At 36.6% G+C, this 19,964-nt stretch overlaps 1 protein-coding gene across 1 annotated transcript in view; it reads right to left on the reverse strand.

Moving 5' to 3' along the window:
- Positions 1-402: 402 nt before the first annotated feature.
- The window catches only part of LOC136842165 (uncharacterized), a 139,371-nt gene continuing 119,809 nt past the window's right edge, over positions 403-19,964 (reverse strand). The window contains 12 exon segments of the mRNA XM_067109526.1: positions 403-2,129; positions 2,655-2,909; positions 3,050-3,567; positions 5,031-5,250; positions 5,417-5,536; positions 7,401-7,431; positions 8,341-8,510; positions 8,703-9,523; positions 12,480-12,746; positions 12,886-13,143; positions 17,234-17,383; positions 18,150-18,370. Coding sequence (XP_066965627.1) covers positions 1,680-2,129; positions 2,655-2,909; positions 3,050-3,567; positions 5,031-5,250; positions 5,417-5,536; positions 7,401-7,431; positions 8,341-8,510; positions 8,703-9,523; positions 12,480-12,746; positions 12,886-13,143; positions 17,234-17,383; positions 18,150-18,370 — 3,481 coding nt within the window. The 3' untranslated portion in view covers positions 403-1,679.

The following is a 19,964-nucleotide window of genomic DNA, read 5'->3' on the forward strand; positions in this document are numbered from 1 at the left end:
AATCTTTGATTATGAGATTTTCTCTTTTCTTCTGTCACGTATCAACTCCACCTGAAAGCCCACCAGTAATCTTTTTCTGCTTTTTCATTCCTGTATCTTCTGATTTTCTGACCAATTTTTCCTCTGCTTGCATTTCAATACTGCACCCATGAATCACAACACTTTATGATCAAACCTTATCAATATCTGTCATTTTCTTTGTAATTTTCCTCAAGTGAAGCCAGTATTGCTTGAACAATTTGGGCTATTCTTCCAAGTTACAGAAAATAATTATTACTAAGGATTTGATGCCATCCTAATTAGTAGACTTACTACAGTAGATAGAGGAAAAATTAGTTTTATAACTAAGTTCACAATGAATACAACACTGGATATGCTCAAGGGATACAATAAACTAGGAAGTAATAAATTTCATATTTATTTGTTTGGCTGACAGAAGACAAACAGAAAATAAGAGAAAGTTTTTTGGAAGCATTAGAAAAAAGAAGAAAATGAAAGGGGTAGATATGACCATCATAGCCACCTTATGCATACACAACAGCTCCCCCATTAGATAATTCTTCTGTCTTTTTTAATAAATGTACAAAAATTCACTTTATGTCCAAGACCTGTACAAAATAAGTACATACATCTACATACACATACAGCACTAACATTTACTCTCTTTGTACTGTACCTCACTGTAAAAGGAAAAATAGGATAAAACTATCTACACATCTTTGGGTCGCGAAACGTCTATTTCGCTAAAACTGGGCAAATTACAATGATGGTTGTGATCGTACAAACAAAAGCAACCTTTGGCAACAGGTTAACAACCAATGTTACAGCCTAGACCAAAATTACACAAAAAAAAATAAAAAAAAAATGAAACCAGCAGAGTCGAAAGGAATGAGGCAAATATAAAATTTACTCCTTACTGTACTCTACTTATCTCCTTTTGTTAGAGATCTCTGGTAAGCTTAAAGTATAAAAACTAGAAGCTTCTGTTCAACTGGACTTATAAAGGCCATATTAAAGCACCATGATTTATTTCGTCAATATGTACAAATATATGCATGTCAAGCTATCTCTTTGTGCAAATGCATGCATTTGTACTGGATATCAACATTTGGACAGCATTCATGCACTGTAGATTTACAGACTGGAAGGAACTTCTACCCATATTTGATTTCTGGTAATTTAGAACTCCACATTTTTTCGAGAACCCTACGATGTATGAAACTTAAAATTTTCCTGATCAAAAATGCACATACGAGCAATGGAAAACTTCAATCACAACAAAAGGAAACATAAAAGGGGAACTTCACACATTCTTCTCGCTGAGATAAGACCATACACACTTGTTTCTGTCACAGAAATTGTTCCTCCCTTTCTATTAAAACAGGTACTCAAATCTTCATGCATCCTTTTATCCATCTGAGAGGACATGAAGCTAAAATATCAACTCAAATCTGAAAAGCATTGTCATTAGTTTTTTTTTGCAGAAACTAGAACATAAAAACAGAATCTCCAATACAGAAGGTGAACAGAAAATCACCTTCAGTGTTTTTCAGTATACTGTTAGAAATACTTCCTTGAGGAGGATAAAACTTTAAGGCCACTTTGATACTCTAAAACACTGAAAATAACTTCTCAAAAAGATTGGCCACTAGACAAAAAGTTCCATTATGTTTTCACTTCTACAAAAGACGAACGCCGTGCACTCTAAACCTATAAAGACATGTGTACTGAAGATTACCATGGTTGCTATTGATTTTCAGCTCTATTAGTGGAAAATACTCGGTGTTTTCGGTCTTTACTGGGAAATACTGCAATGGTTCACCATTTTCTACGTACTCATAAGTTCCAAGGAAAACCCCCTCATCTTTTTCAGAAAACAAGCCCCAAACTTCAAATCCACGAGGTGCAGAGTCAATAGCCCCATTTGGGGAGAGGGATTTTGGAATGTGTTCCAAAGTGAAACCTGTTGGTTTTACCATTCCAGCAAGCTGAATTACAATGTACCCTTGTGACCCTTTGAAAGCCCAGCATTGGCCAGGCATTGTTTCTGGCTGAATGACAGTACGAGGGTTATTTGTAGAATAGCGATACACTGGGAATCCTAGCAACCGCACTTCTGCCTGGTGTACCTGCAAGAACAAAGATGACCATGCAATAAAGCTAGGCTTTATGAAAAGGATAAAGTATAGTGCAGAAAATTTTATTCTTAAATTTATTTGAAAATGTTTATTTCATGATGCAGCCTACTTAAGAAAATGAAGGAAACACCTACTTGCTACAGTAACATGAAAAATTATGTCATTTTCTAGCATAAGAAACCTCAACTTAAGCATTTTTCAATAAAAATATCTGCAGTACTTATTCTAGGAGATATATTTTAAATGTAGGAACTGAACATTCAACTGCAAATGTAAAATATATTTTGAATGTCATGTGATCTAAAATTCCCTCTGTTGTAATAAAAGTGGTCTGAATTTACCAGATCAGTTTCAACTTATGAACAAAAGCAGTAACATACTGACATCACTCTCCCCAAAGTTTTTGAAGGAATTAGCCACCTTACTGATATGTACAAGTACAAATTACAAAATTTCCAAGATTTACTATTCCACACTTTACTCTTACGTTAAGATTAGAGCTGTCTGACCCCTTACCTGGTAGCTCTCTGTGCATCTTGTTGAGATTATATTTCCTCCAGCACTTTCTAATGCATGATCAACCATGCCCGTTTTGTCAGCGTCATATTTTCTTAAGGCAGCTTGAACTATCTTCAGAACCTCAGTTTCATTTAATCCACCCGAGAGATGCATTCCAGGTACAAACACAGCATCACCTCCATCATGCGACATATTAACTGACGCAGAACCAGTAACTCCGACGATCTCATTTTTACCACTGCCCTGTTTCACCTGGTAAAAGAAAGAAGCTATGTATCAGAAAAACAAACACAGGACATTGAACATATGTCATGTGATCACAATTGCTGTTATAATGACTAAATGACATTCTATCAATAAATGGATGATATATCACTTAAATGAAGTCTTACCTCTGTAGCCTTGTCACCTGCTTGACTTTCACTTACGTGTACCATAGCCTCTGTGACTGCAGCTGTAACTGCGCCTGGTAACGTTGCTGCTACAATCTCTGGGACCGATGACGAGACTTCTTCAGATACCATACTTGGTAAAATTTCCTTCACAGCTTCAGGTACTGATTTTTCCATTTCAACGAGAACAGCTTTCTTGACAGCAACATCTACGGCATTACTAACTGCAGTTTCGACAGCAGCACCCACTTGTTCTCGCACAACAGAATTTACATTTTCTTTAAGGCTTTCTTTCAGTTGGACATTATTTGTTTCTACTTCTTGGGCAAGGTCTTCTGTCACTTTTGCTCTCAAAATCTCAGCAGCTGCCTGTACTTGTGAACTTACTTCACCTTGGATTGCCTGCTGAGTTTCCACAGAGAACTGCTGTTGCTGTTTACTCATTTCCTCTTGCAATTTCAACAAGACAGTTCCCATGACCATTTGTGTTGTCTGGCTAATCGTTGCTTGGGTGGCATCTGAAGAGGGAAAATAATTTTATTAACAAAGGCAGAACCTACTATTTATTTCTTCCTATTTTTTAAAGCAGAATTAAATTGTTATACACATAACAGTTTTACTTCATGAGTGCATAAATCTCGGCACAGTCAACTTCCTAGTAAAACAAATCAAGTAAATAACCACATTTCCCAGCATCCATCTGCCTGACATATCAAAGTAACCCAGGATGTAACTGATGCTTTAATTAGTTTGATGTCCTGCCTATATATATGTTCTCCTACTGAGTATTAGTTATTTTCAGTTTATTCTGCAGAGCAGATTTTCCTCAAATCTTTTCAGGCAAGGGATTAGCTAACCAAAGAGATGTGCAACTATGCACGTCCCTCATCTTCAGTCCTCATTCGACCTCATTCTTTAAGATGGGACAGCCATGCTTGCTTTCAGTTATCCTCAGACATTTAGATCTCCAGTTAGCATTACTACCTTCACATAGAGGCCAATTTATACGGCACTTATGCTTGGTGTCGCCTTATACAAAGGTTTGGGGTTTCCCACTGTACAAGATTCTTTTAAGGTTTTTTCTAGACCACCAAATCACGCTGCCATCACACCTGAAGGATTTGTTCTTGTACAAGGGCTGAAAGAAAGGGCTAGGTCAAAGTTAATCTTTGACACCTAAGTAGGAGAGACCAATGGAAATGGACAGTAAGTCAGTCAGAGGGTAGAAACAAATATACCGCTGACGGCCAAATGAAGGCTACAGTGAATCTTCTGTAGTATCTCTACTGAAACCTTCCCTACAAATTCTGAGGAAGTCTCTCAACTCTTGTTGAATTTTATCCATTATCTTTGGTCTCTTTCTACCAGATGTCCAATTTGCTAGAACCCAAACTACAGGAACTTGAAGGAAATTTTATGTACTTAAAAACAGGTATCCTAAGAGTCAACATACTGTAGTAAAGTCTTCCATTTTGCTGTCCAGCCCCTCTAATTTTTTTAGTGAAACTGTGTCATTTCCTCCCAGTTTTACCTTTATCCAATGTTTTTCTGGTGTTCAACCACTCCAAGTTCCCATTTTCACTATCTTCAAAAAAATGAATGGTTGAGAATCCCAGTGTTAAACAAAACAGCCAGCATTGTATACTGGAACTGTCAATTGCAGATGGTCCACTTGAGACACTCCTATATATATAGTTTTGCTTTTCATCTTTTAACGCTGGCAAACTGTTTACAATATGGATTAGAAAAGAAATTGAGTTTTAGCTTTGTTCTCAATAGGTACACTTTTGATGTCTATTTTTTTATTTCTCCTACTCTTTTTCCCTTCAAATATGCTTCCATGGTACTCATTATTTTCTTTTCCTGTAGACAGTTTTTAACTGTAAGTAATTTTTTCCCTTTGAAAGTTTACTGACCTCACTCTTTTAACACCATAAATATATTTACCCTTTATATGATACTAATCACTATCCAAACTCACCATCATCTGGCTTGAGTTGCATGACAGACATCAACTCGCTAAGCTTGTCATTAAGTTCATCTTTGGCGACAAAGTAATTCTTCATCCAGGCACCAATATCCCGTTTTTCTGTGTCGCTTGTTCCATTCGAAGTTAGACCAAATATATCTGCCAACATAGCTGGTATTTTCTTATCATCACAACAGGCCTTTACATCTGCAGCCAGATTTGTATGATCCACCTGTTAAAAGACATGGTTTGAAATGTCAAATAAACATTGAGATAGGTGATGAATCTCCATAAATCATAATGTTACTTTAAGCTCTCTCTCCAAAGTGATTTCTTGAACAATGTTAGCATGCTTCCTAGCCATAACACTTCACTGAAACTACATTGGTATACTGTACCTCTAATTTGTTAATCTGTTGTAAAAGTTGTTTGATCTGTTCTTCAATGTCACGGTGGTCCTCAATTGACTTTTGCATCCACTGCCTCCAATTTTCCTTCAATGTTGTACAGGCGCTGCCCTAACTGAAAAATAAATTACAGCCAATGAGTAACGTGACTAAAAAGAAATAAGGTGTTTATTAAAATGCACTTCTAACCTAAGCAAACCCAAGCTTATGACCATCAGAAAGGAAACAAATGATAAAAAGGTCAAGTCAGGAAAGTGGCCGCGTGGATGCTCCTGGAAAAGTGTAGGAATGAATGTATGTGCTATGTATTATATGTAAAAGATGGTATCACACGATACACTCATGTGTAAATACGTAAGGACTTTTTGTTGGCCAAAATAGGAACAGCTAATGGAAAAGATTTAATTAGTTATAAAAATATCTTCGCCAGACCACAAAGCTAAGTGCTTTTAATCTAGCCTAAGCGCTTGTTCTCACTGAAAGAATAAAATTAATTATATATTAAACACGTATCAGCCTTGTAAGAACTTTATCATTGGGCGGACCAAAAATGTTGGGAATGACAAAACATCTTGAATGGACATATGTCCAACCCTCGCTATTGGCTCCCATAATGTCTACAACCACATTTATGTAGTAGAGTTAATTATAAAAGCTCAACAAGTGCAAAATGGTTTCTTTGGCTACCCTGCAAAAACTACCAGAACTTTAGAGCTGGTAATTAAAGGGGAAATACCACTTGGGTGAACATCTCCATGAGAATCAAGCTGTGGTCAAATTTCACTGGACTTGAAAAGCTAGAATAAGTAGTTTTGCTTCAAGAAAACATGGCTGAAGCATAAAGAGTTTCTCATTGCACTGCTTACTGTCAAGCACATCAGTTAGAATGGTTGCTTTTCTTTCGAACAGGAAGTGACAGAGCCATGTGGTTTAAGCAAAACAGGAGCTGTTAAGTCTACACCAAAAAGTGCAGATTTGAGAGTATCACACCATTCACTTTCCCGAGTTATACAAGCAAGTCAAATTGTAGTCATTTTCCGCTAAGTTATATACTCCCACCTCTTAGTGGGGTAAAACAGATCTGTTCCTATTCCTGACTCTTCAAATAATAATGTCTTATGGGCTAAACCTGGCTCTACCTTTAATACAAATTCAAGAAGGAATCTGTTTATTTATTATGATGAAAAAACAATAACTACAAAACCAATATGCTCAACCTTCTTGTACAACGGTGACCAATCCAGAAGAGAAAGATTACTCAAAACTCCTGTAAAGACTGTTTGAAATTTAATGTATTTTATAGCTTGTCATTTTTAATCATTAAAGCAACTACAAGTATGATCACAAGCTCCAACTGGAGAGTACTAGGTATAAAACTATGAAAATCTGAATATTAAATTTATGCAATTACATAACTTGCTTGTGGCCTCAGCCAGACTGAGATAGCGCTGAATGGCCTTCCAAGTCCAACTTGGGCCACATGACCCTAATTTCATATCATTCATTCAAAAGTTCTTAGGCCATGGGAATCAACAGAAGAAATAGAATTCAGCTTCTCGACATGGTGAACATTTGAAATCACTAGGAAACACAAAAGAGATCTTTCTTTCACCATAATGGTGATGAGAAGACAGTAAAAAATAACAAAGAAGTCTCGACTGCAACTGACACAGCACAATAAAAGTGTTATGCCTCATTGCAGACCTTTACAACTTAGACTTCACAGCACACACATTCATAACAGGTCTCATGGGAAGCTGGGTACTCATTTCTAACATGCACTGCCATCACTCTTGCCCTAGGCATGGCTTTACATTCAAGTAACAATGGTTCCTTGAAGACTGGAGTGAGCTCAAGCATGTGCCTCATTTGAGAAACCAAAGTTTCTAGAGAATATACTGTAGTGTCTGGAGCAAACTACAAGTTCATGAATGTCGCAGTATATTGCACAACATTAATGAGATCTAAAACTCACACGTCCTGGATCTGCTCTACATCTCGAGCCACTATAAAAAAAATATCAATAAAAATGTAATGGAACACTTGAAAATAAACTTAACAATTATAACAATATGAGTTAGACGATGGGGGAACTGTTACACAAAAACTTTACGAGTAACTTTGTCTTAACATGGCCACACTACATCAAAAACCTCTTTAATGTTTCATTAGATCCAGAGGGTATTTCCAATAACTTCACTCAATGTTGAGGTATGCAGGGTTACACGCACTGAAGGAAAACTAGTCAGGTTAGCCCTTTAAAAATATCTGAAAATATACAAACCTCTCCAAGTTCATTGATAAGATTTGCTTTCTCTTCATGCAGCTGTAAAATCTTCTTGTGTGTGTTCTGCAGCAGCAGCAGCATTAGCATGAACCTCAGTCTGCAACGCCGAAATGTCTGCTTTTACAACACCCAATTCACTTTCAACTACCGATCTGAAAACGCAAGGAATATAAACGTGCTATTGTGGGATTCAGACTACAAGATATGTCATCAAATACGCTACAATCTTTCTCTATAGGACTGAATTATATTCATGAAATTACACAATAGTGAATGTAGCATACACACTCAGTCACTATAATAGATAGATATAATTCACAGTACATATATGTCATGGTAATTACCCATCGTCTGGTACAAAATAAAGACAGGCTATTCCCTTTTCTAGAAAAAAACTGGCACTCTCTTAAATATTAAAATCTTCAAACTTGTATACCATGAGAAAAAACTTTTACTGTCATATTAAAACACATGCTGTACGTACAAACAATCTCAAAGGTTAAACTTTCATGTGTATTGAAATGTTCCCATCTTCAGTGACTTATTAACCTTCCATCTAGGATAAAATCAGAGCCTATTTCCACATCATGAAGAAGTTTCATCGATCAAAATGAAAAACAACACTTACTTCGCAGCAGCATAAACTTCCTCAACTGTGACTCTTCCTTCAGAGTTTTCAGCAACAGCAGCAGCAATAATAGTTTTCAGTTTTTCACTCTCCAAAACTTGCTGGACAATTTCTTCAATCTTGGGGTATGATACATTTACCACATTGGCACTGGACTGTATTACTATATTCTGTGGAAAATATACAAAACTCTCAATGAAAACTTTTTAATTTGTTCTTTGATGCAAATTAAGCATCAAACTTATATCTAGAAATACTGCACTTATATTCAAGTTGAAAACTATATAATGAAACATCTAAAAAGCAAAAACTGTTTTGTAACACTATACATTACATTTTACAATGTACTGAAGGCCACCCACCTTTTCCGTACTGGTGTAGAGTGCAGATGTATTTGGTGCTAGTGCTGTCACAAATGTTGCTGCAGTCCAGAGAATGCTGGCCAAAGCTAGCCAAACGAATTTCAAAACTGACCAAAGTCCTGACAGACCATACACAATAGCTGCCCACAAAGATGACAAGCCAATGGCAACATAGGATGCTGAAGCTGTAAAAAGGTCCCCTAAACCTAAAACAAGCCACATCCATGCATTCCAGAGCAGAGTTCCAGAGGACTGAGTTCCTGCCACAACAGTTACATAGGCCTCATTTAGACGTTCAGCAGGGGACAGGTTAGCAACCCAAGCTACAATGCTGAAAGTATTATTTTCTATGCTTGTTTCATTGCGTGAAGGGTCTTTGGAGAAAATGAAGGGAATGAAGCCGTACAAATAGGTGGCAGATGATGACAGGAAGCTATAAATACCTAGCACTACATTACTTACTAATTCCCACAAAAGAAAAGGCAACTTCAGCAAGTAAGTGAAAGCGAGAACTATCCAAGACCAAAGCCATGTAAACAGGGATAAGGTGTTTGCGCCAAGCCAGAGGAACGCAGCCACAACCGACTCATACCCATTTGTGACTCCTGTTTGACAAAGAGAAATCAGACCCATTGTATTTGTTGTTATAGATGAGCCAAGGTAAGCAAAGAAGGAGGAAATCCCTGAAACAACGGACACAGTGAGATCTCGGACAAGAGCAAAGAAGAGAAAGAGGAAAGATGATGATGGTCCATCATTCTCTGCTGTTTGGTCAGAAGCACCAGCTGTCTTTCCATGAGACTGCAACAGCCACCAGTAAGCTGTTAGTAAAGAAAATTAAAATGATATTAGCTTCTTTTCATTCTTCTGATAACATGAAGTCGGGTGACAAGGTTCAGAACAAGTGCAAACAAGGGTTTCTGGGGGTAAATACACAAAATGTCCCGTCTATCTCGGTACTCAAATAGGAAGTGCACTAGGTCTTTCAATTGGTCAGTATTACACCATAATATTAAGAACACAAATCATCCAAGTTTTGAGGTTATCATTTCCTTTGGTGACAGCACAATATTATCATGTTATCAGGTGAATGTCAATAAGCAACTTAAAGGGGTAAAATCCAGTTCAGAAGAATAAGAGACCATGAAAAGATTCGCTAGAGCCCTTACAAATTTCCACATCACGGTCATACTTAGAAATTACTTTGTGTGCTACAAGCTTCAGTATGGCATACCATGCAATTTATATATATAAAAATATATACATAAACACATACTGTATACGTGCATGCATTTTTACTTGTTAATAGATTGCTGGTGCCTCTATGTTTTGTCATTATAATTAGGTTACTCTTAATATATAATTAACATCATACGCATCATTAATCATCACTACTGTTTTTAAGTGAAGGTTAATTTGATGGAACAGTGGTGAAAAGATTCATAGCTGAAGAACCTCCCTTACTTTTAACATGTTAATTTACCTGTGCCTACAATATGATTAGGAGAGGCAGTGTCTGTCAACAATTCAACGGAATGTCACATCAGAACTACCAGACTACTACAATACTGTACTTATACAAGCACCATCTTAATCCAAGATGCTAAGAGGTACATGATAATGCAATGCTTCTCAAACGCTTGAACGGTGCAACACTACAATAACTGTATACCGAGCCAGAGAGAAAATTATGATACAGAAGAAAAAGCGAGAGAATAAGCACTTCTACTACAAGTCTCGGTAACCCCATCATCAATGTAGCTCATGTGCCACGTGTCTATTTGAGAGAGAAGAGGAGAGCAACTTCAGAAACACAACTCTCAGATGGTTGTTTCAGTTGCGTTTCCAACATTCGTCATTGGTAGCTTCCCCTGACTTTCAAGTGGCTTGTTGGAACCTGAAAACAGGTTGAATCACAGAGTGGCAGTGTTTGAGCAGGAAAACTTTTAAAGTGCATATGATCAGCAGTTACACACAAGGAAAAAATAACCCCTCATGAACCATAATACATACTGAAACATACACAGATATCACACTGATCTTGTACAGCTTCTCCTGTGTACCAGAAGGAAAGATTTGAAATAATAATACCCTAGTGCACTTCTTATACAATTAAAAGTAGGACAATACAATTTTCTCCCCTTCTGTAACCATATAAAACTTACTCTACACACCTCCTCCCAAATCACAGATTCTAACTAATATAAAGCAATTTCAGTACTTAGAGCCCTGTTATTTATCAAATATCACATTTCCAGACTACAGGTTCATAAAAACTTATCTATAGCCAATTCATCGCATACTGTAAACGTAATAAATTTTTATGAAAACACTTTAACAGTTCCATATACAACAACTTTTTAATATATAACTTCATATTTTCTAAAGTAACTGTGATAATTGAGGCAAGAAATACTGAAAAAATTTACCACCATGTTACCATTAAAAGTTAAGAAAAATTTACATACTACGGTTAAGTTTGCAATCTACAAAATAACATAGCATGTCCTCTATTTCTGCTTTTGACCAATGAACTTACTAAGTTGTTGGTAAATGACCAAAATACAAATGAAAATAAGTCAATTTTTTGCAGTTTAATTTTCTTGATCCCACTAATATGCATAAATTACATCTACATACACCCACCAAATTACAACTTTCCTAAGGTGAAAGAATTCCTTTCAAGGATGGTGAACAAACTGCCCCACGAAAGGCTGAAATGGGTATAGTTACTGAGTACAGAGCTAAGACTGAACTGACACTGACTGAAGTCAGCTACTGTGTTACTTGGAAAATCATACCGCATGCTTTTACATGTAACCACCCTGGTGCTTAAGATAATTATCTATCCACAGTTATAAAAATGTCTCATTCAGAAAATAGCCTTTGTTGAATTATCTGCTGTGAACTAAATGGAAAACTGAGTTGCCAATATACTATACCCACTCTGAAAACTTAAACAGAATGTTACTGCGTAACTTGTATAAGGGAAAGAAGTATGTTATAATGTTCACATTGTACTCATTATTTTTTTTACTGACATAAGAGTGCAGAATGAAGAATGTCAGTATATAATAATAGTGCTATGCCTTTTAAAATCTAGCTCAATTAACCAGTATCTTTCCAAGTAGAGGACTATTTGCATATTGTCATATTTCACAAATACTCGAAAGAAAAATTACATATAAACATTTCTGATACACTTCTCCCTTCTATGGAACAGTAAACAGTATCTCAAATATTAAGCCTATAAATCACACTAATGATTGGAAAACTTACACAAATATGTATCTAGTCAATATAATAAAATAGAGAAAAAACTGGTATGAATTTGTTGGTAGGTATAAGTCAGAACTGAAAAGGTCAAGTCTAGAACTCACTGTTAAAAATGTTATGACGGAACATTAAACTAAAGCACAATAAAATATAAAAAAGGCAATACTGTATATATATGGCAAACTTGCAACACAAGGTTCAAGAGGTAAATGATGAAATATGAATAAAATAGATATCCCAAAGATATGTTTGCAGTAGTGTACTGCATATATATAATTGAATGCTGATTTAAAACATTGTAAATATTGTTTCCAAGAATTTTTGCACAAAAAATATACTTACTAATAAAAATCAATATATCAAGACTTCAGCCATATACTGAATATCCTTGTATGGCAAATTTATGCAAGTTACAAGTATACCATAAACAACTTGACATCTAGACATGATCACAACTAAAAGAGAAGATTGCCACTTTCACAATGGCAAAATGAAACTTACTTGCAAGGGCCAGGAGAAGTAAAATAAATAGTAACGGAATCCACAGGAGAATGGGATTTTTTCTGAGACGATCACAAAATGCTTGATATTTTGTAGTTATGACTTCAAGGGTGGACATGGACGACGACTTTTCCTCTTTTTCTATTTTTTCGCCAGACGACGATGCCGTGACAGCACGGGCCGCCATCATTGCTATCGAGGCAGTGATGATTGTTGTGATTCGCGTTATGGTGTTGACTGTTTTCCTGCTCCATCTCCAAACTGCATCTGGATGAAAATGATGATTTTAAATATGAATATGAAAAAGAAATCACCTTCTTTACACAAAGTACATTAATGATGCTTGCAATAGTTTCTCTAAAAACATTAAAAAACAATAATGTAAACTTTTCAAATAGACACTTACTTCCCTGATCCTTCTCCTCTTCCTCCACATCCTCTGCTATGGTTCCCTCACCAATTTTGAAACCTTTGCCGCCATCCACCGATGCTGACGAGGACTTCCTAGACGACGATAACTTAAGTGGAGTCATGGCCCGGCCTAAAGGTGTTCCACCTCTGCCCAAGAGTGGGGTGGCCCTTTCTGGGACAGCTGACTCCGTGCCATCGTCCACATCTGACTCGACGTCTAGTCCAAGGTGAAGTGTTCTTGTTGTTGTATATTCTGAAAAGACAAATAAGAGAACTTTTAACTCTCAGTTTTAACATTTTCACTCTCATAATTTTCAATATTACATTTCTACGGTTTAAAAGACTGAAATGAAAGTATATCACAGTAGAAGTAATTGAACTATTAAAAGTTTAGCATGCTGTGCTAAAACATATTCTGCATAAATATATTAACACAGATAAGCAGACCAAAATGCTTAGAGGATGGAAAATAGAAAGTACTCTGGACGGGTGACAAGTGAGGCAACTCATGATCTCTTAGATAAATAATTTCTAGATCCTCTGTGCTTCCCTAAAATCACACAGACAACATGGCCTTTTTCATGTTCTACTGAAGAAACAAAAACAAATTTCTTTCTTCAGGTCCTATAAAATATAATACAAAACCTTCCTTCAGTTGACGAGCTTAGTTTTTCAGTAAAAATGTAAATCCTAATCTCTACAATATGATGAATGTTCTGCACTTACATATTTTCCCCGTTAATAACCATCTCAGTGCATCTTCCTTTTCAGCAGGTACCAGTGGTACGCCGACCAACAGCATACTACAGGATTAAGACCCTACACACGTCTAATTTGGGCGACACATGCATGCTTCATGCTCAAGCCAGGCAGGTATGTCAGCTGACTTAAAGCCAGGCAGGTATGTCAGCCGACTTCAGTGGCAAAATAATGACTAAAAATCTACAAAAATAACACTTCTGAAAGGCACCTTGCCATACACCACCCCTATAAATACAGATACAAATGTAGTACTATTCATTCTCACAAAATTCAAAGTAAAAAATTAAAAGATGCCAGTGAATCAGAAGCAATGTAAAGGTATGTAGACTGGGTTTTTGGTTTTATATTAGGAGCTATAATTCAGAATCACTGGCAAAGATGTATCCATAAAAAATGTCATATGTAACTGTTCCTGAATGATACTGCAGTACTGAAAAAGGTAAGTTTTGACTATAAAATTGTCTATAAACAGTTAAAATATTCTTTCAACGTCCTCCACCCACATTCAATCAAACTGTAAACATTTTCTGTAAAAAATAATTTTATTTCACTCACTTTATCATTTCAAGAATCCTCAAAATCAAAGAAACATTCTTGAACGCAAATTAACTAATATCATCAACAGAGACTGCAATGCCTGGGAATATAGCTTGAACTAAGTCTGGTAAAGGACGCACTAACCCTCTGGTATAGACAGTACACAACACAGTATGTTAAAGAACCTGCACAGTTAATCAAATCTGGCCCTACAAGTATAATGGGCACCATCATGTGAACTGAACTTATGACGACAGGAAAATAAGCGTACAACACTGGTAGGGCTACCTTCAAGTGAGACCTTGAACTACCACTCTTATTAAGGAAAGAGGATACACTGTATTAACCTTAACTAAGCTAGGGGATAACATTTCAACTACAAGTTCTACTCACAATTATATTTGAAGGAAGGTGCTATATATATATATATACTGTATATATACCTCTATTTTTTCCTGACTAGTTTCTATGGTCTACAAAATCTATTCATCACACTGTGGAATTTTAAATAAATCAAATTTTTCATTGGTTTGCCTTTTATTGTTTGAAAACTTTCGACTTGCAATTCAATCCTTAACTCCTAAAGAAATGGAGAACAAAGAATTTCAACAAAAATCATACTACAAAAAATAATCAAATAAAGCTTAACACAAAAAAGCCACTGAGACATGTTAAAACAACATACAAAAGAACTGCGTTGTGAAAAGAAGCAGCAAGAACTACAAAACTAAAATTAATTCATTCTTATTAGTGATGCCATTCCAAATCCACTGATGTTAAGCACAACATGATCTGTCACTAATTGTATTTTCAACTACAAGATAAAGAACTTAATATAAACAGAAATATTTACAAAATCAGGGAAAGAAAGCATACATCTGCAACACTCCAGATCATTTGATAAACCAACTAGGAAACGAAGACAGATACCTGTGGCTAGGCATTTCCACATCCTGGTCAAAATGTTAAGTCTTTTCATTCCAGTTAATCATTTCTAAAATAATGTTAAGCTATATACAAGCCTGAATGTTTCTCAATACTTGGTAACTGGCTTATTTACATGTTTTATTAAGAAATAAAATTTCAAATACAGTAAACCCCCCTTATTCGCGTTCTCATGATTCCTCGGACTCTACATTATGGGTTTCTCTGTGGAACATATCTAGCTATTATTCATGGGAAAATTCGCCATTTGCAGTATTTTTCACAGAGAAATATTCACTAATTACTGTATTTTCATATAATTTTCATGAAAAAATGAACTTTTTGTGATAAAACTATTAAAATACTCAGGTATAAGCATTTTTACATGGTTTTTCTTGTTTTTAAACTATCAAAATGGGCAGTTCTGAGTGTTTTTAGAGGAGTTTTAAGTATTCACGGATTTCGGCTATTTGCGGGGTGGGGGGGGTATGCATCCCCCGCGAATACTGGGGGTTCATTGTATCTCAAGGCCTACTGATTTTTCTCTTCATCACCTACAAACTGGAAACCAACCTCTACCCTCAGATTCAACGGGAAAGTAAATACGAGCAACATACAATGTACAAAGACTTTGGTAAAGGCTAGTTACCAGTACACTAAACTTGTTGTCATGCACGCGCCAGACAAGGCTGTCACTAAGAGAACAAAGAAACCCCGTACATACGTAAATGTGTATTTACTATATTTTATGTTGTGTGTAAAAGTACTACAAATGGGTGACTATATCGCATTTTGTCTACACTGAATTTTAAGTAGTTGTGTGTAAAGCTAATTATGAATCATAATCAAGACCCATTCTCAATTACTGAAGACCCAATTCACATAAACATTACCTAATAATTCATTTCATATATGTACATTTACTTGGATGTAAATAGAGAGAGAGAGAGAGAGAGAGAGAGAGAGAGAGAGAGAGAGAGAGAGAGAGAGAGAGAGAGAGAGAGAGAGAGAGAGAGAGAGAGAGAATATCCAAGATTTCCACACTTCAGTAGGCAAGGACCTAATTAACTATCATATTCCATTAAACAAAACAAATCTAAAGTACTCCAATGTTCTAAAGCTGGCAGAAGGACTCGACATAATATTGATTTCTAAACCTATAAACATTTACTGTCCTAGTCTCTTTCCCGAGAAATCTCACACCATTACAACTAAATTAACTTTTCCAGCTCGTCTAATGATTCCAGGCATTTGTAGAAAACCTATTCGGCGGCTTTCACTGCTCTCCTGTTTCAGTAACTGGATACAAAGAGTACTTGATACCACTGACCCACAGGGGTCTAACAGGGAACCTGGGTGGTGGGGGTGGGGGGTCTGTTTAAGACTTCATTACCTTCGTATAATTTAATACAGAAGATTTACGAAGTTCACTGATATTTTATGTTATAAAGCTTCAAGTGTATGTTAACTTTCTAAAAAATATGATCTCTGCTGGTATCAGGAGATAGCTGATATGGTGCGTACGTATGCAGTACACACAAACGTGTACAGTACGTATGAACACAGTATACACAAATATTGTACATGAGTACTTTTCTTCTTAATACATGGTATTCATACGGCCTTCCTTCAAGCACTACTACAAGAAAACTATGCCTGTGCATAGTTAAGTCTTGAGGGCTTTCATCTATCTCGAGCTTCACTTAAATTTCTGTAATTACTTTCACTGTCATGACATTTCCAGTGAACACTAATTAAAACATCCATGATGTCATCAGATAAACTTCATACTGTCATTAGTCTCAACACAACAAAACGTTCCTATAACCAGCGATTACCTCACAAGCTTGAATTCTAGACCACCACAGAGAATAACATGAATCTACAGTCCATAAGCAGGAGCTTAACTACAAAAACACTATCATTATCTAGTTCATACCATACCTTACTTTTTCCAGCTCTTTGGGAAAATCCATTCCCAATACAAACTACAAAGTAACAAGAGAGCAGAAAAAAAAAATAGCAAACAGTGCAATGTCTTCGCCCAACACCTACTTATCATACAATTCTACCATGCACAGAGGACTAATATTGCCCGTTTCACACGGCAATCAATTTACCCATTGACGTGGTGGTAACTGTTCTGCTCACTGAGCCATTACTCTTTGGCACATCAATACTTCGACTTCTGGTCGATCTCCTGTTCCTATTCTGAAACAGCTCCTGCTGTTGCCGCTGCTGTTCAAGGGTTTCCTCTCCATCACTGGTATCTGAAAGATGAAACTTGTTTATGTTCATGCCTTACGGAGACTTCTGAAACATCCTCCACAACGCCATTCACTGATTTAAAGAGTCATGCTATATTTATCGTCTGGGCCTCAAAGACAAGCGTTGGAAACAGACTCAAACATATACATTTACAGAGAATCAAAGTGGTTTATTCTTTATTCTTAATTTGCTTTTAACAAATCTCTGTATTACACAATGCACAGCATATTTTGTGTGTGTAAAGCCAGTCTAAGGATAATCAACTATAGTAACTTGGTCGAAGTTTTGGGACAGCATAAAGCATCCTTAATTTGATCTGGAACTTTCCGACTCTACCCTCCAATGAATACCAACCAGGCATCTCTTCAATTAATCAATTAAGTCTTCATTTACTCTATTACCATCTTTTTAATAGTAAGGTTACACTTGTCTAATAATGTAATAAGCAGATTCTTACATTACCAGTTGATTCACCTTTATTACAGTTTTTATTTATATAATTTGTGCATTACTTTAACAACAAGTTACAGCTGTACTCAAAGAAATAAACCACCTTTTCTAATTATGCCGTCACTAAATCCACCAGCACTTTCATGGTCTTATTTTTCTCCCAACAAAGAGGTCAAACTTTGCCATTTTCTCTAAAGAACACATTTATCCACCCACAGAGCACAGAGCACCACTCCGTGCACAACAGACCCCAAGAAACAAATGGTCAAAATAACAGCTGACTGCAAATACCGAAGGTTCTTTTGGGCATGCACTCACCCGACAAGGCATCCATGGCTTTGTGTATAGTCCTCGACCTGAGGTCCCAGGTGTGACTGGCGTCATCGGTCGCCGAGAATTCGGAGGTCCTGACATAGCCGATGGCCCCACCTTTCAGGGTCCGCCGGGACATGTTCGGGGACCCGATTTTCCGGTCCGGGGTCACACGTCGCCGGTACGTAATCGAGGCGCTATAGGTGTAGTCGGACTTGGGTTGCTCCCTGTATCCGGAGGAGGGGGAGGGGGGGAAAGAGAAAACATTATTAGCATTTATACCTGAAATGGGATTCATTTCACAGTTCATATTCCGACGGGCGATGGTGTATTACCCTGTACATGATAAACAAAGGTATGGGGAAAACAGACACTGATATATAAGCCTGGAAATCATAATGAAAACTTATTATTATTACTATTACTCAGAAGAACCTTTTTCATATGGAACAAGCCCACCATACGGGCCATTTACTTGAAATTCAAGCTTCCAAAGAATATGGTTATTATTATTATTATTATTATATATCAGATGACGAACCATATTCATACGGAACGAGCCCACCAAAGGGGCCACTGAATTGATATTCAAACTTCCAAAGAGTATGGCGTTCATTCGATAGAAGTAACAGAAGGAAAGGGAACCACAGAAAGAGATCGGTTAATAAAAACACGACAAAAGTAATGACTCGAAAATTTATAAGCTGCAGAAAATATATTCTTTCCTTCATACTAATGGAAACAACCGACAATGATGTAATCATTTTATGACCGCAAACCTTTCAGTCGAGAGAACTTCGTCCGCATAACTAGTCAGGAATAACAATCAGGTTGGCCCAAGGAGAGTGGATATTAAAATAAAAAAAAAAAAAAAAAAAAACGGAAAGTGGTGGGAGGACATGATTACTTTACACCACCCACTGTACAAGTAACGGATTTCAATGGAGTACTTAATAACTGTAGTTAGTTTATCTCTTTTACGCATTATAAATCTACACATCCTTTATAAATTCAATAAACGAAAGTCCAACTAAATACTTTACAGGTACTACCAAGGTCCTTTAAATGTACTCTGAGGGTACATTTAAAGGACCCTGAGTACTTTCATCTAATACTACCACTACTATTTTTATTACTACTGTTGTACTGCCGACGTTTCTACTGCTATTACTACCGGACTGGTCACGAAAAGCTATGTAACAATAGCTTAAAAGACTTCCCGTTCCTTCCAAGAATCTATTAACCTGAACTTTTACGTAACAATATCCGGAATGTTAGAAAAACTAACAGCTAACTAATGATTAGTGGTGCTCATGTCGTATTCTACTATATACAAGCTGTCACTGTACAGGTACAAAATTACGACCTTATGAAATGAATACCGGTATAGAACGTGTACTGTCATAATCAAAGGCCTTTCTCCATCCCGGAGCTGGAGCTACAGTTGGAGATTACCATCTTATTCCTAGATTTTGACACATAATACTTCTACTCCTGAGAGAGAGAGAGAGAGAGAGAGAGAGAGAGAGAGAGAGAGAGTCCATAAAACAAAACAATGAGAAACCAAAGGAATTCAAGGCATTCTTCGCCTCTATCCTTTCGCAGCAAAAGTACATCTGACGTTAATCCTGCAAAGGGCGAAACTGAATGATAACGGCTGCACTACAAAAGCATAATAAGCTCATTTCCATTTCAGATGAGGCAGAAAACACATCCACTGGCCATGAGAGTTGCCCAATACTCCATCGAGACGATGCGAAAAAAAAAAAACCCACGATGGAAACATTACCTCTGACGATATATGGCAACTATGATAGCCAG

This window comes from Macrobrachium rosenbergii, chromosome 9 (genome assembly GCF_040412425.1).
Source record: "Macrobrachium rosenbergii isolate ZJJX-2024 chromosome 9, ASM4041242v1, whole genome shotgun sequence".
NCBI lineage: Eukaryota > Metazoa > Arthropoda > Malacostraca > Decapoda > Palaemonidae > Macrobrachium > Macrobrachium rosenbergii.